Genomic DNA, 21,389 nt, shown 5'->3' on the forward strand with positions numbered 1-21,389 from the left:
GCACATTCTGTTATAAAGTGATGCCATTTGGATTGAAAAATGCAGGGGCAACATATCAAAGAGCCATGGTAACTTTGTTTCATGACATGATGCACAAAGAGATTGAAGTATACGTAGATGACATGATTGCCAAATCCCGAACTGAAGAAGAACATATTCAAAATTTGAGGAAACTTTTCCAGAGATTGAGGAAGTATCAATTAAAGCTCAACCCCGCTAAATGCACTTTTGGGGTAACTTCTGGGAAACTTTTGGGATTTGTGGTCAGCAAAAAAGGAATCGAGATTGATCCAGATAAAGTCAAAGCAATTCAAGATCTTCCACCACCCAATACAAAAAAAGAAGTTCGAGGCTTTTTGGGAAGATTAAATTATATATCTCGGTTCATTTCTCAATTAACTAACAAATGTGATCCAGTGTTCAAATTACTTCGAAAGAATAATCCTGAAGTCTGGAATGAAAAATGTCAAGAAACTTTGGATATTATTAAGAAATATTTATCCAATGCCCCCATTTTAGTATCACCAATACCTGATAGACCATTAATTCTCTACTTGACGGTCTTCGAAAATTCGATGGGATGTGTACTAGGACAGCATGATGAATCAGGAAGGAAAGAAAAAGCTATTTATTATCTGAGCAAGAAATTTACTGATTGTGAAGTTCGATATCCACCAATACAAAAATTATGTTGTGCTTTGGTATGGACTACTCGAAGACTCAGACAATATATGTTATACCATACTACTTGGTTGATATCAAAACTTGATCCTTTGAAGTTCTTAATGGAATCACCAGCTTTGACAGGCAGAATGGCTAGATGGCAGATGTTATTATCTGAGTTTGATATTGTATATGTCAACCAAAAAGCGATAAAAGGAAGTATAATAGCTAATTTTCTGGCCAGTCGTGTATCAAATGATTATCAGCCTTTGAACTTCAATTTTCCCGATGAAGATTTGTTATGCATATCCATGAATGAAGAAGTCAGAACAAATGATGAATTTGCAACTTGGAAGCTTTATTTTGACGGAGCATCTAATGCTTTGGGACGAGGAATCGGGGCAGTGTTAATTTCTCCAGAAAATGTTTATTATCCCTTTACGAGTAGACTGGAGTTCTTTTGCACCAATAATATGGCAGAATATGAAGCTTGTGTCATGGGATTGAAAGCAGCCATAGAAAGAAAAATCAAATGTCTCAAGATATATGGAGATTCATCTTTAGTGGTGTATCAATTGCGAGGAGAATGGGAAACAAAAGATCCCAAATTGTTGGAATATCGAAATTTTACCCTCGAATTAGTAAAAGAATTTGAGAGAGTTACCTTCAATTATCTCCCTCGAGAAGAAAATCAAATGGCTGATGCTTTGGCTACATTAGCTGCTATGTTTCAGGCAACTAAGAAAGTTGATATGATGCCAATCAAAATGAAGTGTATGAAATTCCTGCACATTGTTATAGTGTGGAAGAAGAGGTAGATGGTAAACCATGGTATCATGATATCCTACAATATATCAAAAATCAAAGTTATCCACCAAATGCATCGGAAATTGATAAAAGAACTTTGAGAAGAATGGCTGCTGGATATTTTCTTGATGGAGAGATTATGTATAGAAGAAGCAATGATCAAATGCTATTGAGATGTTTAAATACCAGCGAAGCTCGAAATGTCATTGAAGAAGTACACAGTGGAATATGTGGAACACATGCAAATAGTCTTTCCATGGCCAAAAGATAATGAGATATGGATACTATTGGGCTACTATGTACACAGATTGCATTGATTATGCAAGGAAATGTCATAAATGCCAGATATATGCAGACAAGATTCATGTACCCCATCTCCTTTACATGTAATGACAGCACCCTGGCCATTTTCTATGTGGGGAGTAGATGTCATTGGAGCAATCACACCAAAAGCATCGAATGGACATTGTTTCATCCTTGTGGCAATTGATTATTTTACCAAATGGGTTGAAGCTGCTTCATATGCTAATATTAAGAGGTCCACAGTCTGTAAATTCATAAAGAAAGAGATAGTTTGCCGATATGGTCTACCAGAAAGGATCATTACAGATAATGCTCTGAACCTGAAAAACAAAATGATGACTGAACTTTGTGCACAGTTTAAGATCAAACATTCAAACTCAGTGGCGTATCGTCCAAAAATGAATGGGGCAGTTGAAGCAGCAAATAAGAACATCAAGAGAATCATTACAAAGACTACTGAAACTTACAAAGATTGGCACGAAAAGTTACCTTTTGCTCTATATGCATACCGAACTACTGTTCGAACATCTACTGGGGCAACGCCTTTTTCTTTAGTCTATGGGATGGAAGCAGTCTTACCAATTGAAGTTGAGATTCCATCGCTTCGAATATTGAGAGAAACAAAATTGGATGAATCTGAATGGATCCAAGCTAGAGTTGATCAATTGAACCTTATTGAGGAGAAAAGATTGAAAGCTATTTGCCATGGACAGATGTATCAGAAACGGATGATGAAGTCTCATGACAAAAAAGTACATCCAAGAGAATTCCAAGAGGGTGATCTAGTACTAAAAAAGATCTTGCCTATACATAAAGATTTCCGTGGGAAATGGATGCCTAATTGGGAAGGGCCATACGTTGTGAAAAAGGCCTTTTCCGGAGGAGCGTTGATCTTGGCAGAAATGGATGGAAAATTCTGAAAAATTCAATAAACTCGGATTCTGTCAAGAAATATTATGCTTGAAAAAAAAAGGGGGGTCAAGGTGAAAACTCGCAAAGAGCATCTTGTAACCTAAGGAAGGATTTGAGTTGAAAACCTGAAAAGGCGGCTCAAATGAAGTTTGATATTAGGCATCCGGCAATTGAACTCTCTTAAGATTTTGACAGTTTGGGAGAAACTTCACATCTACAATCATTTTGACAACGTTTGAGATCTTCCAGACAAAAGCTTACATCATCTCTAAATTGTGTCAACTTAATTAATTTAGAAATACTTATGCTTATAATTTGTTGAGACATTTGAATTTTTATCATTCTTATGTTTGCCATAACTTTGAATACAATTCTATTTATTTCAAGTTCAATTTATTTGAGATTCAATTTATTTTTGGAAATTCAATTTATTCTTCTATGATTTAACATAATTTTGAAATAAATTAAAGATTTCTGAATATCACTTTATGTTAATACTTTTAAATACGTGGAATACAAAGTAAGCAAATCATCACCATCTTGAACAAGGTCGAATTTGACAATTCTACTCATCAATTGCTCCAACCGATCACCATTCAGTTCTTGCACATCTGTTTTCAAAAATATACTAAGACAGTAGAAGGCAACTTTTGTAGCATTGATTTCAGCAAAAAGAAACAAGACATTGATATCACTGGGAAACATATCTCTATACAGATCCTTGTGTATGGTTTTTAAGGAAACCTAGAATCATTTCCACCTCATCAGGTTCAAGTGGAGCAACTTTATTCCTTCCAACCCATACTAGATTACATTTTCAGCACTCATCAAGAACATACTTCTGGACACTCGAAGGTGGCTCATTGTCATAAGCTTCAAGAGCCTTACAGATCTTTTCTGTCAATTTGGCACTTCCTGTACATGTTTATAAACAGTTCAACTTTGTTCTTGGATCCCAGAAAGGCCATCATTTCTTTGTCAATGGAAAAGCATCAGCACATGGAGGAAGCAGAATAAAGAGAAAATCTGTTCTTAATTGGCAGAATTATGAATATAGCCCTTTTCAGTGTAGTAGCATGGAAATGCTTCGAATCTACAAATTCTGGCTCTACCTCGAATAAGCATTGTGATATCCTAGTCCAAACATTAAATTTAGAAGATGAATTTGCCAATAGCATCTTCTGGAAGTGTTCTTTGAGTTATCTGATCTGGTTTGGTAAACCAATCATTGAATTTAGAAGATGAATTTGCCAATAGCATCTTCTGGAGGTGTTCTTTGAGTTATCTGATCTGGTTTGGTAAACCAATCATTGAATTTAGAAGATGAATTTGCCAATAGCATCTTCTGGAAGTGTTCTTTGAGTTATCTGATCTGGTTTGGTAAACCAATCATTGAATTTAGAAGATGAATTTGCCAATAGCATCTTCTGGAAGTGTTCTTTGAGTTATCTGATCTGGTTTGGTAAACCAATCATTGAATTTAGAAGATAAATTTGCCAATAGCATCTTCTGGAAGTGTTCTTTGAGTTATCTGATCTGATTCGGTAGGAACCCCAGAAACCAATCATTGGAATTAAAAGATGAACTGCATGATCGTCTTCATTAAGAAGTTTCTTTTCAAGCTTCTTTTGCTTATCCCTTTTCCAAAAATCATAGCATAAGTTTCGTCTTTGCTTGTAACTGGGATTATTACATAATGGCTTCCCATCTTTTACCGGAAGAAGTGCGTCAGCATTTTTAGTCATTTGAACAGCACATGTAAAATCTATTAATTTTGCAATTGATGAATTTGGACTACACATCTCTACATGGCTATTGAAGCTTCAGCCTTTGAGAATCTCATTTTTGTCAAGTATAACAGTTTATTCTCCTCATCAGAATCAAAATTCAAGATTTCTCAGTATTAGAAGAACTATCGATATCTGTGAAATCATCTTGAAAGGTCACTTCATAATCAGATGAGTTGTTATCAGAATCAACATGTTGCCTGAATGCAAGCTTTTCAAGAGCCTATACTATTGAGTTTTATTCTCAAGAGGTTTTGTGACATTATATCTACATTTGTCAAAGATGATAGATTCTCTGATTTGAAGAAGAAAGATCTATTGGGTTTTTACAATTGAAGAAATACTCAATTCACCAGTCTGAAATCAAATAAATTAACATTCATGCATCATATTTAGGTGTTTACAAAAATAGGTGCATTTTCATTCATTTTCATCTATGTTGAATTTTTAACAGGAATTTCAAAGACTTTAGCAAAGATTCAAATCTATCATTTGATGGATTATCTTTTCCAGAGAAGTTCATAATGAGAAGAACTCATCTGAAGAAGGAAGAAGAAGTTCATAATGAGAAGAATTTGTTCAACATTTTATTTGAATTCATCAAATTGATGGATTAGCTTTTCCAGAGAAGGTTCATAATGAGAAGAACTCATCATCTGAAGGAGGAAGAAGAAGTTCATAATGAGAAGAATTTGTTCAACCTTTTATCTGAATTCATCACTTGATGGATTATTTTTGCCAGAGAAGTTCATAATGAGAAGAACTCATCTGAAGAAGGAAGAAGAAGTTCATAATGAGAAGAATTTGTTCAACCTTTATCTGAATTCATCACTTGATGGATTATTTTTGCCAGAGAAGTTCATAATGAGAAGAACTCATCTGAAGAAGGAAGAAGAAGTTCATAATGAGAAGAATTTGTTCAACCTTTTGTCTGAATTCATCACTTGATGGATTATTTTTGCCAGAGAAGTTCATAATGAGAAGAACTCATCTGAAGAAGGAAGAAGAAGTTCATAATGAGAAGAATTTGTTCAACCTTTTGTCTGAATTCATCACTTGATGGATTATTTTTGCCAGAGAAAGTTCATAATGAGAAGAACTCATCTGAAGAAGGAAGAAGAAGTTCATAATGAGAAGAATTTGTTCAACCTTTTTGCTCAAATCTATTACTTGATGGGTTATTTTTTCAGAGAAAGTTCATAATGAGAAGAACTCATCTGAAGAAAGAAGAGAAAGTTCATAATGAGAAGAACTCATCAAAAGCTTATTCAACCTTTTGAATGACTCTATCACAGAAAAAAAGGAGGTCATCATCATCCCCAGCAGAAAGTTCATAATGAGAAGAACTCATCTGGAGAGAGAGAAGAATTTATTCAATATCTTCATTATGATCAAGTGAAGCCAAATGGATAAAAAAAATTTATTATCTTTTCATCTTTGCCCTATTCTTGTTAACACAAGAATGAGCAAAGAGGGGCAGCTGAAGATACTAATTTTTTACTCATATTATTATTATTATTATTATTATTATTATTATTATTATTATTATTATTATTATATTATTTAAAATTACAAGCCCAAATGGAAGCCCAATTACAAACTTGATGGCCCAAACCAACGAGCCCATAACAAACCCTAACAGATTAGGGTTTTCTAATTCCTCAGCCGCCATCTTCAATTCCAGCCGTTGGATCTGGTTTGATCCAACGGTCCACAGTTTGCCAGAGGAAACCCTAGGGTATCAATACCCTAGGGACACGTCCCACCGCCGCCGCTGCTGCTTCCAGAAGACTTCACCGCCACACCAACGTTCCAGCCTCCACCACGTCTACCAAAGAGTCCAGAAGGCCGGCCGTAGCCGCACACGTCTCCCCCAAACGGTGAGTCACCACTGGGAGTCCGGTGACTCACCAAAGGGCATTCTTCGGACCGGTCTGAGACGAACACCGGTGATGGCTATAAAGCCATCACCCCATCTGCAAGAAAAAAAAGACAGGGAGAGAGAAAAAGAAACAGAAAAGAAAGAAAAGAAAAAGAAAGAATGGAAACTTACTGTCATCGGAGAACCCCAACCGCCACCGGATCTCGCCAGAACCTTCGAAACGCCGAAGGTATTTTTGTAGATTCGCTCCGATTCAGAGCTTTTTAAGGGAAGAGAACACCGGGACCGTCCTTAGGACGGTCCGATCTACCCAATAGCATAAAAATAAAATTTTCCGGCCACCGAATGCGGTGGCCAGCGGTGACGGTCACGGCGGCAGACGGTGGCCGTCCGGTGACCAGCTTCCCTCCGGTGAGGGAAGCTAGAGAGAGGGGAGAGCTTTGTTCATTCTCTCTCAGATAGAGAGAGAATGAAAATTGAAAATGAAAGAGATGGCCCGAAGGGCCGGCTGTCTTGGGCATTAAATAGCCCTTCCCAAACGATGTCGTTTTGGGGAGGGCTATTCGTGTAATTAAAGAATAGTTAAATCATTTCCGCAGCCATCTAAACTTGTAAACTTTACATTTTAGTCACTAAATTGAGTTTATAATACTTTTAATTCAGATCTTTAATTTTAATTTCATTTATTTTAGTCCTTTATATTAAAATAATATATTTAGGATAAATAACAGATTTAATCCCTTAATTTTAATAAATAATATTTTAATCCCTAGTTTATTTTTTTTATTTTATTATAATATCCGAATTTTAGATAATTTTATTTCAGTCACTAAATTATTAAATAAGAAAATAGCATGTTTAATCTCTGTAATTCTGATTAATTATGAATTAGGTTTTTCAATTTTAATTTCACTATATTTTAGTCATTTATTTTAAGTTTTTTTTTTTTTGCTTTTAAATATATAGTTAGAATTGTATTTTTACTTGTTTATATATTTAAATGTTGTTATATAATAAATAAATATTTATTTTAAATAAATTATTTTAATATTTATTTTTAATATCGAAGAAAAGGACAGTCTTAATACAACTGGATGTCCTATTCTGATATTTTAAAATTAAAAATTAAACAATATTATTTAAATTAATATTTATCAATATCAAAGAAAAGAGCTGTCTTAAGGCACCTAGAAGTTCTTTTCTGATATTTTTAAATAAATAAATATTTTTTATATATAATTTTGAAATAATAAGATTATAAATTAAATATATTTTGAATTTTTAAATTTTAATAATAAGAGACAATTTATAATTAAAAAGTACCAATTTTGGGCGTTGTAGGGGTGCTAATCATTCCCTAAACGTAATCGACCACGAATCCTTTTTATTTAAAAAAAAAAGAACTAATTTTTGGTTATAAACGCAGATCAGTTCATTTTTTAATTGATGTTTTCTTAAAACTCTTTTAAAAAAATAATTTTTAGGTATTCGACCTACCTGGCCCAAAAAGCCGATGGCGACTCCCAAATTATTTTTCAAAACCATTTATTCACATCACTTTTTCAACCAAGTAAAAAAAATTCGTGCCCGGGCGAAAACCGGTTACGACAAAGGGGACTTGCTGTGCACCAGAACCAGGTTATTATGGTCCATCCATTTCGGCTATTCGTGTTACTCCAAGTAAGAGACCTTAACACTTATGAATCATTATGTAATATATGCTTCATGTGCTTATCTTCAGTTTTCTGTTTCTAATACATCTATTTTGTTTCTCAGATTTCAGACCTACTGTTAATGAGATACCATCAGGAAATCATAAAAAGAACCACACTGCATTGATTGCTGGTGTTACGGTTCCTGCTTTGGCATTGGCTTTGATACTTATTTTTGCAGTTATTTATGTGAAGAGAAACACAGATGACGACGACGAGGAAGGTAAAAACATCGGTTTTTTATCATAAAATATATCTATCATATCGTTCATATTAGAAATTACAGCCAAGTAATTATTGCCTTACTTGACTCTGCAGTGCTTCTTGGCATCAGCCCTAGACCAAACACATTTAGTTATTCCGAGTTGAAAGCCGCCACCGAAGACTTTAGTTCTTCAAAGAAGTTAGGAGAAGGGGGGTTCGGACCTGTATATAAGGTAAACAACGTCTAACATTCTCAGTATGTGTCACTTTGGTTATGACCTGTATACAATGTTACGAAATCGTGTTCCGGTTTAGGGTACACTTTCTGATGGGAAAGTAGTAGCTGTGAAACAACTTTCTCTAGCATCAACCCAGGGCAAAGAACAATTTTTTACTGAGATAGCTACCATATCAGCTGTTCAACATCGTAATCTTGTCAAACTATATGGGTGCTGCATCGGAGGAAATAGGCGACTCCTTGTTTACGAGTATCATGTGAACAAAAGCCTTGATCAGGCACTCTGGGGTATGAGAACAATATAATATGACAATTTTATGCTATTATTTGTTGGTTAATGGACAATTGTACCGCAAATGCAGGAAAAAATGCACTTCATCTCAATTGGCCGACCCGGTTCAATATCTGCTTATCGACTGCAAGAGGCCTAGCTTATCTTCATGAGGAGTCTAGGCTAAGGGTTGTTCATAGGGACGTGAAGGCAAGCAATATTTTGCTTGATGCAAAGCTCTGCCCGAAGATATCCGATTTTGGATTGGCAAAGCTATATGATGACAATGATACACACATGACAACTCGCGCCGCTGGAACGATGTAAGACCTTTCGACCATTTTGTTCATCAGTGCTGCCTAATTGCTAGAATTAGTAGTTTTATCAGTAAACATTATTAACAAATGCAATGAAATAATCTTGCAGTGGCTACCTGGCTCCAGAGTATGCAATGCGCGGGCATCTTTCAGAGAAAGTTGATGTTTTTAGCTTCGGAGTTGTTGCATTGGAGATTATGAGTGGTAGACCAAACTCAGACAAAAGATTAGAAGATGACAGAGTTTATCTTCTAGAATGGGTAATCCATAAGGACATCTTTCCCTTTTGTAGTACTGTTTGTTGGAGTACTCATCATTACTATTCTTGGATATATTTAGGTGTGGACCCTGAACGAAAATAACCAACTCTTGAGCTTGCTTGACCCGCAAGTAACAGAGTTCGATGAAAATGAAGCTCTCCGAGTGATAGGGGTAGCACTTCTATGCACTCAGGCATCACCATCAATGCGGCCACCCATGTCTCGTGTTGTTTCTATGCTTGCAGGAGATATCGAAGTGAGCACTGTTACGACGAAACCGAGTTATTTAACCGACTGGGACTATAAGGATGTAACAGGCACCTTATCTACCGTTGCATCCGATCGTAACGGCAGTGAAATCGAGAGTAAGGGCAACACTTTTTCAGGGGAAGATGATCAACCAATGCTCTATTCAGTCGTAAGTTGTAGAGGGGAGGAAGGTGAGACCGTGAGAGTGAGCTCTACAAACTAACGTTTCTGCAGAGAGTAAGTTGTCTTGTAATAAACGCCCTACGTTTAATAATCTGATTAATTCCAGTTCAGTTGAAAATTCTGTATAAAAATGTTGATTAGTATAAACAAATTATTGTGGATAATTTATAATTACTAAGACGAAAATAATATTTTTTTCTTCAAAAATTTCATATCTTTTGAAAGTTATCTTCTCGACTATCGACGTATTCACATAATTTATCATAATTAAGTTTAATGTCAAATTATTATAATCGTTCAACTTAGGCTTAGTATCTTCATTTCTCTACTTACTCGAACTTAAAGGAAATATTATCTACTAATTTTTACTTATCATGTTCCTTAAATCAGAAGAAGTGGACAATTAATAATCACTACAACTCAAATATATCATCGGTGACATTAATTCATTTGATCAAAAACAATTGATTAATTAAACTATATTAATTTTATTTATAATAAATATTTTATTTGATGAATTAACTCATTAATAATAAGTTATATCAAAAAAAGATTTTTTTTAAATGTAGTTTAAAATTTAATTATTTAAGATTGATATTAAAAAGTGAGTTTGAAAAGATAGAGAGTCAATTGTAGACATGAATACTATGACTTTTATTTACCCTTATTAGTACTATGAATTTTATTTAATTTTAAGTAATTAAAATAAATTATTAAGTAATAAATTATGTTTAAAGATGCTAGTATTAAATTATTAAAGTAAAATGTAAATACATAATTAAGTGGAGCTCAAACATTAGTAAGGGTAAAATTTGACGATCCGTTTAAAACCATCCTTTTCGTTATTTTTTTAATTTTTTATCCATTTATATTTTGATTTTGTGATTAAAATGAATAGTTTAACTAATAATACTTTAAGAAAATTACCAAAAGATACATTTTAGAAGCCTATTTAATGTGTGAAAGTGGGTCTTTTTTTCTTGTATTTTTTATTTTATTTTCCAAAGAAGAGCAGCGATATTGTCATATTTTTAAGGTATTTTCGGATGAAAGGGATGAATTTTCAAATAAATTTCGATTCGATTAACGGTCAAATAATTTCGGTTCGATTAATGTTTAAAGAAAAAAAATCGATTGATTTGGTTTGGTTAATAATTTTCAAATAAATTTCAGTTCAATTAACGGTTAAAGAAAAATAATTTATTTTATTCGGTTAATTCGGTTAATAATTTTCAAATAAATTTGTGTTTGATTAACGGTCAAATAATTTTGGTTCGATTAATGGTTAAAGAAAAAAATTCGGTTAATAATTTTCAAATAAATTTTGGTTCGATTAACGGTCAAATAATTTTGATTCGATTAATTTTAAAGAAAAAAATTCGGTTAATTTGGTTCGGTTAATAATTTTCAAATAAATTTCGGTTCGATTAACGGTCAAATAATTTTGGTTCGATTAATGTTAAAGAAAAAATTTGGTTAATTTAGTTCGATTAATATTTTTAAAATAAATTTCGGTTCGATTAACGGTTAAATAAAAAAATATTTAAACAAATAATTTGTTTAATTTTTTTATCATTAACAAACTTTTACAAGTCAAATACAAAATGATATAAGGTAAAACCATTGGGAGCTTTGACCCAACGGTTTGGGCGCTTGGTTACTCTCCCCCTTAGACACAGGTTTGAAACTCCTTGCTGCATTGTCGTGTTCTTCTATTTTCTATTTCAATTGGGTGGTGATACGTGTCATGTTCTAATTGGATAGTTAAATTTATGTAATTGAATTAAAATGGTGACTAAATTGATAGAATATGTAAATATTAAGGACCAATTATATAATTATGCCAACTTTATTAACGGACACGTCACAAAGTCTGTTAAAATTAACGGTACGGTGGTCTGATTGAATCAATTAAAAAGTTTGGTAGTCGAATTGAGACAAAAATTAATTCGGTGGTAAAATTGATTAATAATCATAGTTTGGTGGTCTCTCGTGTAGTTTATCCAAAAAATTAAAGGTTGCATTAAAAATAAATAAATATTACAATACTCAAGAAGTTACGGGTTCGAGTGGTTTAAGTGTGATTATTTTTTAGGACAAATTATGTATTTAGTATTTAAACTATTAGTTTTTATCTATTTTAGTATCTAAACTTTTAATTTTTTTAAAATTATATATAATGTTTAGTTTTCATTTTATTTTAGTACCATCCTTTAAAAATTTAACACGTTTAGTACCTAAACTATCAGTTTTCGTCCATTTTAGTTCCTAAATTTTTTAAAAAAAAATTCAAAACTTAACTTTAAATTTTTAACAAGGTGCTCAAACGAAACAAAAACTAAAGTTTTTAACGGCGGATAATAAAATGAAACAAAAACTAAACTTTAGATATAATTTTAAAAAAATTAAAAGTTCAAGTACTAATAAACTAAACTTGATAGTTTAGATACTACATGCGTAATTTATCTTAGTTTTTATTTAGAAATTCTTTTAGTAGTCTTGATTAATTATAAAGAAAAATCGAATTTTTTTAAACTTTAATAATTAATAAAGAATATTATTTTGCATGATTTGAGCATCAATGATGTTTTTAATTATACACAAACATATTTTTAGGTATCTAACGTGCTATGGTACTTTTTTTTGGATTGAAGTAGCTGGTGATTCCAGCTTATACGATGCATGTTTAATTTTGTAAGAGGGATACATATGCTAATATGCTCGTATAATTTTTTAATGTTTTTCGTTCCTTTCACTGATAGTTTAATGAATGGGGGAAATAGTGAGGGCATTGAACTCGATCTTCCAACAATGGCAAATACAAGCGGTGGATTCATGGAACATCAGTGGAGAGCCATGCAGTGGAACTGCCATCACCGAAAGCTTTTCTGTGTTCGAGGATCCTGCTAACAACCCTTCCATCAGATGTGATTGTTCTTTCAACAATCGAACCCTTTGTCACATTACTAGCTTGCATGTTTCTTGCTCTCTAAGCCATTACAGTATAACAGATTTAAAAGTGTAGACACCCACTTTTGCATGGGTTCTCATTTTATTAATTATTTATTATTATTATTATTATTTAATATATTTACATTTATTTTGCATGCCCTACCCTGAGCCCAAGTTACAAATCAAGCCCAACATACCTTGCAAAACCTAAAACTCATATTACAACCCGGTTCAGGCCCAGTGTGCAACCCAACCCAAAGAGGGATCCGACCCGGTCCAGACTCAGTTTTTGTTGCTGCCATACCCCATACTAGGGGTGTGCAAATCCGGGTACCTGATTTCCGGGTACCCGGAACTTCCGGGTCGACGATTTTTCGGCCCGTGTCCCGACCCGGATGTTACGGGTACCCGGTAATCGGGTACCCGATACCCGGTTTTTAATTTTTTATTTTCAAATTATTAATTTAAAAAAATATATACACAAATTTAAATGTTCGAAACTTCGAATTACATACTCTAATATCCGAACATAAAATTTAAAAGTTCGAAATATAAAATATAATAATCCATAATATAAATAATTCATTATATTTTATATAATTATATATAAAATATAAAAAAATAAAAACTAACCGGGTACTCGGGTAACCGGGTACCCGGAAAAACTAGATTTTGTGACCCGGGCCCGACCCGGGAAATGTCGGGCCGGGTACCCGACCTGACCGGGTAATTTTTTTTAGAGAATTACCCGATTTTTTTAGATTCGGGTCGACGGGTCGGGTCAACTGGGTCGGGTAATTTTGCACACCCCTACCCCATACCCCGCTGCTCCAACACGTCCACTAACTGCCTGCAACAGCCATCCCGTGACCATGCTGCAGTCATCCCAAGCTTACCCTGTCACCAACAACAAACCTCACCAAACATTCAAGCAGCTCCAACATATATCAATAACAATCAATCCAAAAAAAAGGGAGAAGCCGAAAAAGAAAAAAAAAGGGGCTCTGAGTTTTACTGAAAAACATTCTCGAAAAAAAGAATCAATCTTCTAGAAAATAGAACTATGAATCGAACAAAACATAGTGTAACATTTCGAAAGGAAAAGAAATAAAAAAAAGTTTAAACAAATTTCTTTTTTTTATATTTTTTTCCTATTTCGAAACAAAGAAAAAAAGGGAGAGAATGGATTCTTACCCATTCAGTCAGCGACGCTCACGGCGTATGAGGGCTCGGTTTGTGGATCGACCATTGAGAAGGAAGATAAGACAATGTAGAACGACATATCTAAAAATGGCTACGATTCAACGGCTGACGGAGACAGATCAGAGAGAGAAAGTCGAATGGTTTTGACTAGATTTGTGAACCTTGAGCCTATACTCGCGAAACCGACCCCAGATCGGAGACGGGGTGGCTGAGACGGACCTCCAGATGTAATTTGGTGGCCATCGACGGTGGTGGACGACACGACGATCGGCGACAGACGTCATGGCAGTCGACGGATGTAACCCACTGACAACCCGCCGATTTTCTAGAGAGAGCGGAGACCATCTCTCTCTAAAATCTATTTTAAGTGGAAATTTCACTTAGGTCCCCCTAAGTTTAGCTTTTTTTTGCAAAATGGTCACCCACATGGACTATTTTTGTAGTTTACATATTTTTGATGCATGTTATATATTTTTGGTTTAATTTTTGTTTGGTCCCTGTACTTTTAGGTGTGTTTTGCATTATGGTCATGTGTAGTGACTATTTAAATTATTTTTAATACTTAGGGACTGATTTAGTGATTTTCCTTTTTTTACTTCTCAACGCTAACATTTTGATTTATTTTCTTCTAGGCCCCTCTACTTTATGTCGTATTTTACATTTTAGTCCATGAATCCCTATGTTTTATTTATTTTTATTTTTTAGCACTTTAGTTTTATTACTTTCAATTTAGTCAATAATATGTTATATTTCATGTTTTACTTATTTTTGATTTTGGCACTTTGCTTTCTGTTATTTTATTTTAGTCACTGAGCTTGCTGATGGTATATTTACGTTTCTTGCCTGTAATTTTTTAATATTTATGTTTCAGTCTTATTTATTTACTCCTTCACTTGTATGGTATTTTTAATATGGATGGTTAGTTTAGAAAGTTTGCACGTTGGTCCCTTATCTATTTGCACATTGGTATTATTGCTTACACCTTATTTTTTTTTATATATCATCTTGTTTTCTAAAATATGTAAATGAAAAATTTCATTGTGAGGGAAATCTACGAATATATCTCCCAACTACAAGGAAAGGCGTCTCTCGAGGATTTTTCGCATGATTGTTTGTTTTGTATTCAATAATTTTGTTGTACGTTTATTTATTTTTATTATTTTTCACCTTTTTTCACTTTTATTTTATTTTATCTTTGCGAAAAATTGTGAAGTAACGTCTTTTGTGAGGGGAATCTACGAAAAAGTCTCCTAACTATAAAGGAAGTTTATTTTCAATGATTGTTCGTACAAAATGACGCATTTTCTCTTATAAAAATAATTATAATATTTTTTATTCTATAAAAATATTTTTTGGGCTATTTAATCTTTTTGATCCATTGCATTCCTTATTTTAAGTTGTTTTTTTAATTAACACTTATTTAAATAAATTTGAATAAATAGAAGGATCATAATTTAAATATATTTTCGAAGTTTGTAATTCCCAATATTTAAACAACATATAATCGTTTAGGTACCAAAATGTTGGTGTTGTGGAGGTGCTCACCCTTCCCCACACGTAATCAACTCTCGAACTCTTAAAAATGAATCTTTGGTAAAACACATACCATTTTTTGTCGTTTAAGGTTTCCAACCTACCTAACTTAAAGGTTGGTGGCAACTCTAAAATCAAATTGTTTTCAAAATTGAGAATATTGATTTTGGTTTCCCTCACTTGATTGGTTCCTTCATGAGTGATTTGGAGCTTGTCCCAATTCTCCTTGGCATTGGAACAAGAGGAGACTCTTCCATATTCATCTGGGCCTAATGCACAAAAGAGAATGTGCATAGCCTTAGCATTGAGTTGGAACTTCTTCTTCCTGCATTACTCTAATCATCCATCTCACCGGTTGAAAAGAAGTATTCTCTCATGATAGAGTTCCAAGCTCCTAGATAGTTGGCTTAAATGAAGAGTGTCATCCTATTCTTTTAATAGGCATTGTTTGCTCCATTGAAATAAGGTGACTTGTTGACTGGTTGAGAGTTTTCAATGTAGTAAGAGCCGAAGATCAAAGTCATTTTAGGGTTTGTAACACCCCAATTTAGGGGCTACATTTTCAATGTGAGGAACTGTATTATTAGCAACATTGTTGGAAGAAGAAACCATTGTAGTTGGTTCATTGAATGATATTGTTTTTGAAGTAGAAATTTCAACAACGTTCAATAAAAAATCATCATGATCAAGAATGGAGAAAACATAACCCAGTTTTTTTTCCTTTTTGGTGTAGCACCTGCATTAATTAACTAGAAGTTGCACGTCGGTGAAGGCCAGGGTCAGCCGCCAAAATAGAAAACACGCTTCCAAATGAGCATTTAAGGATTAATAACTAAAGAGAAATATAAGAAAACAGTTTTGGAGGAAAGCACAAGACATGAGAAAGATTCATGAACGTGGACGGCAGGATTCGAACCTGCGCGGGCAGAGCCCACATGATTTCTAGTCATGCCCGATAACCACTCCGGCACGTCCACATTACTTGATAAGTAGTGGATTAAGCTTTATCACAACTTTAAGTAAGCATAGATTAAGACTAGGTAAGCACTAGATTTTCTCATTCACTCACATTGGTATATACAAGTTAGCAGGGCCGGCTCTCGCCAGAGACAAAAGGGGCACCCGCCCAGGATCTATAATTTTAATTTATATTAATTTATTATATTTTAATAAATTAAATTAAAAATAGGGTCTATAAATGTTAATATATTATTTTCTTAATTAATGCAAGAGAGCCCATAAACTTATTTCTTATTGATTTATTGTTCTCATCATAACGTTAAAACCTATATTAATATACTAAATTAAAAGCAGGGCTCATAAATATTAATAAACTAAATTAGAAGCAGGGCTTATAAACTTATTTCTTATTGACTTATTGTTCTCATCATAACGTTAAAAACTAAATTAATCATAATTTCAATTTTGAAAACTATAGAAATAAGGGGTTCGAAGTTAGTATAGATATTGCTAAAAGTCTTGCATTAGATATGAACATAGAGCCAATTTTTCCGACTAAGCGTCGTATTTTTAGAAAAAGACAATTTGATGAGAATGACCATGATAAAGAAATGCAATCAGCAGATGAGTCTTTCAAAGTTAATTATTTTTGTTGTTGTTGATATGACGGTTGCTTCTTTGAAATATTGATTTGAGCAGTTAAAGATTTTTGAAAATTATTTTGGATTTTTAATTGATTCTTTCAAAGTCTTTCAAAGTCTTGCATTAGATATTTGGTTCTTCTCTTTACGATTGTCTGGCAGTATCCCACTAACAGTTGGTCTGAAATCTGAAGAACAAAATAGATGTATTATAAACAAAAAATAAGCACATGAAGCATATATTACATAAAGACTCGTAAGTGTTACGGTATCTGTTGGGAAATTAGACGAGTAATTTTGTAACACCCCTCCAACCCGTACCCGACCCGGATACGAGTCTGAGGTGTCACATTGACTTTTCAAATTTTGACTCGTGACAAAATTCAAAGAAAATTTAAAACTTCCATTAAAGTAAAAGCGATTTAGTTACATAGTTTGACCACAATAACCAAAATCGATCACAGCATATTTAACTCAATCAATTAGTACATGCCAACTAGATTCAAAATAACAAAAAATCACTTAACTCATCTATTTTCTGATCTGAAATCTTGTAAGGGAGATGCTGACTTGTCTTGCTCCTCACAGCTTCTATATTCACTTTCTGTAACATGCGTGTGAAACACTCACACGCTAAGCCGATGACTTAGTGAGGCATAAAGAAAACACATCTAATGGAATTCATACCCACTAATCATGCATGATCGTTTTATGCTATCAAATCATACAGCTCATTTATATATGCATCAACATATATTCATGTATATTATGTAACAAATACCATAACCCCTATCACACATATATCATATCATGCAATTCATATCACACATCATATACATATATCACCTACATTGTTCTCATATCACCAACATGTTTATCCTTACTAATTCCCTTGTCATGACTTCAATTCCGTCATATGAGCATAAACATATAATATACATTTTAACATACCACAATACATTACTAATTTCTATAGTCATATAATACATAAACACATAGCATCTCATATCACCATGACATATATGCATTTGTACCATGTCATTAGAAATACACATATCATTATATTAAATTATGTTCTCTTTTTAAAGCCCATGTACACATGTGAGAACTATAGATATGTGAGTATATAGAGGTTGTGCACTATGCTATCACCACAGCTCGTATAACTGCACCAAAGTGTCACGTAGAATTGCACCGGAGTGCCGCATAGAATTGCACCGGAGTGCCATATAATAATGTCCATAAGGACCACATATCATTCCTTAAGAATCATATACATATACTAGGGATCAAGTATGTGTCTCACAAGACTTCACACATGTTCCAAAGAATACATATATGTCCCGAAGAACCGCGTAGACCCTCGACTCTTGGCATGCCAACTATATCCCTAGCTCTCATGACACATAACATGGGCATTAATATTTGTGTTAACATACATTCACATATACACATAGTCATGTAGTCCTTTCACATAGCTCATTGTTATATAAATAACATATCCCATATACATATAAACACATGGTTCACTTACGCGTAGAACATTTTCATATAATCACATAGTCATATAATATTTCATATAACATATATTTTCTCTTTCATATATCTCATATCATGTATCATATCTTGTAATCATATAATCATGTTACTTATAATCACATAACTTCTACTCATAGGGTTCAACATCATTAAACTTAGTTCACTTTTTCATATTATCATACATTTATATATTCTTATATGTCCTATCAATAACCTATAAACTTACTCATATTCTCATATATCCTATTTTAATATAATTTGTATAGTAATACTCTATAATTGTATCATATAATGATTTTACCCAAGTACTCCTTTATAAAGTTTATCTTACAGGTTCAATTAGTCTCATTCTATCTTATAAATAATTTCCACTTATTTTATATCATTTTCCCTTTCCACTCACATAAACCATCTATTTATTTAGTTCAATTTCTCATGACTTCCACAATACTCTTTAATAAAACTTTGTAGCTCTTCACTTTAATACATAAACCATAGTTTCCTTTAATTTATCAATCTTCCCTATATAACTTATGTATCCTTATTTATGTTTATGCCCTCGAATTTATACTATCCTCGTAGAGTCTCCTAACATTTCTCGTATAATCACTTATACCATATTATATGACTTATACTTGATTATCTTATTCTCTCATGTTCATTTCATTTCTTATGACTCTATCATATAACTTATTCCATGTTTTTCCATTATTACATAATAAAGTTTTACATAAATCATATAACATATACAAAGCATATCATTATTTTTAGTCATGCATACATACAATCAATGTAATACATATAATCACATATAATTATAACCAACACATAATCATGTCCATGACTTCATGCATATTACTCTAGGAAATAGACTCATCGCAAGTCTTATTTCCCTTAAACACTACATGTCACTAGTATGCACTCACCTTGGCCTCACTAATCAATTCAAATCTCTTATCATTCCCTTGATCGATCTTACTTGCCAAATGTTCCGGAATTGCTTTACGCTCAGAATCTACATAAATGTACATTTAAGGCAATCATTAAATACCTACACCTTGTAATTTGATACTAGCAACTTAAACGAACTTATTAAACCAATATTCACATTTTTCCTTTAGGGGGAATCGATTCCCTCCTGTGGGGGAATCGGTTCCCCTATGAGATTCTGGAATTTCTGGTTCACTTGAGGGGTATCGATTCCCCATTGAATGGGTACCGATTCCCCTTGAATGGGTATCGATTCCCCTTGAATGGGTACCGATTCCCCTTGCCCAGAAATCATATTTTCAGCACGAAATTTACTTCATTTCATCTTAAACACTTCATATTTCAACCTCTTCTATATACTAAACTCAAACACACATACTTAAGCCCATTTGTACTCATTTAATCCATCTAAATTCTCAAAATCCTCTCCTCTTAATGAAATTCAAGAATTATACTCAAATTTCAACATGTTCTAAATTCCTTTCTATCACTCCAAATCTCTTAATTCAACTATTGACAAGTCAGATTCAACTTAAAATTCAACTTATCAACTTTATTTCAAGATTTCATTCAAAAACTCAAAATCTTTAATCTCTCCTATATCTTTCATCTTGTTGTTTTAGAACCAATTAAGCTTTCCTTAAGCTTAATTACCATCCAATGATTAAAACCCAACCTTTAATTGAACAAATAATCAACTAATGAAGAAACTTACCTTTGCCCTTGAGCTCTTACGGGAGGAGAAAAAAGAAAGGAAGAAGAGATGAAATGTTTTCATCTTCCACGTTTTAATCTCCTATTAAAGGGGATAAAAATATCTTTTATTGTCAAATGACCATTTTGCCCTTTACTACTTTGGATAATTACTAAAAACTTCCAGGGATTATCTCCACACAAATCATTGAACTTTTCAACTTTTCCACTTTAATCACCAAATTCTAAAATTTTACAATTTAGTCACTAACCCATAATTTTGGATGTTACAAATTTCCTTATAACCAGATTAGTGAGAATGCGAAATAAAAGCGAAATAATAATACCCGAAATTGATAACAGAATTCGACCAATTATGCCTACGTCTCCAGACTGCTGCAGATCTTTTACTAAAGGGAGAAAATTTACAGGTTTTATAAAACACTAACAACTCACAAGAAAACTCTCTAAACTCTTTATTATTGGGAGAAATAAATGATTTTGGGATTATTTTGAAGCTAAATGAGCTAGGGTATTTATAGTTGAAGCTTAAGGACTAATCTTATAAATAATCTAAAGTACATGGACTAAATTTGGTAATTTTTCCTTACCAAAATTTCAACAAAATATGCTCTTTTTGACTTCACCATTCGATGTCCCTTTTTTGACCCATTCGGTGCATTAATGCACCGAATAGCTTGACTTTCAACAATTTCCCACTTGAATATTGATTTTAATCTGTCTTCACACCTCGATCAATGCAGCAACATTTCTGGTCTTGTTACTTTAGCATGCCAAATGAAGCTGAACACAACTTTAGTTTGTCCGTAGTCATTGTCTTTGTTAACATGTCTGCCGTATTTTGAGCTCCACTAATCTTTTTAAGTTTCAAAATCCCATCTTCTAGAAGAGACCGAATAAAATGATATCGCAGTTATATGTGCTTCATCCTGGAATTAAAAGATGGATTCTTGGCTAGATGGATAACACTTTGATTGTCGCAATACAAGACATTGTTTTCTTGTTTCTTGCCTAACTCTTCCAAGAAACTTTAGAGCCAAACCATCTCCTTACTGACTTCCGTAACAGC

At 33.2% G+C, this 21,389-nt stretch overlaps 1 protein-coding gene and 1 non-coding gene across 2 annotated transcripts; one reads left to right on the forward strand and one right to left on the reverse strand.

The window, feature by feature from the left end:
• The first annotated feature begins 6,699 nt into the window (after positions 1 to 6,699).
• Positions 6,700 to 9,891, forward strand: LOC120179739 (probable LRR receptor-like serine/threonine-protein kinase At1g56140). The gene is made up of 8 exons (XM_039185259.1): positions 6,700 to 6,765; positions 7,968 to 8,034; positions 8,131 to 8,289; positions 8,385 to 8,503; positions 8,586 to 8,796; positions 8,871 to 9,102; positions 9,206 to 9,356; positions 9,436 to 9,891. The coding sequence occupies exons 1-8, from the start codon at positions 6,700 to 6,702 to the stop codon at positions 9,826 to 9,828; spliced, it is 1,398 nt and encodes a 465-aa protein (XP_039041190.1). The 3' UTR covers positions 9,829 to 9,891.
• A 6,480-nt stretch (positions 9,892 to 16,371) lies between these two features.
• Positions 16,372 to 16,453, reverse strand: TRNAS-AGA. Its single transcript has one exon. It is a non-coding gene; the product is annotated as a tRNA-Ser (tRNA).
• Between the last annotated feature and the right edge of the window lie 4,936 nt (positions 16,454 to 21,389).

This window comes from Hibiscus syriacus, unplaced genomic scaffold (genome assembly GCF_006381635.1).
Source record: "Hibiscus syriacus cultivar Baekdansim isolate YM2019G1 unplaced genomic scaffold, ASM638163v2 tig00112445_pilon, whole genome shotgun sequence".
Lineage (NCBI taxonomy): Eukaryota > Viridiplantae > Streptophyta > Magnoliopsida > Malvales > Malvaceae > Hibiscus > Hibiscus syriacus.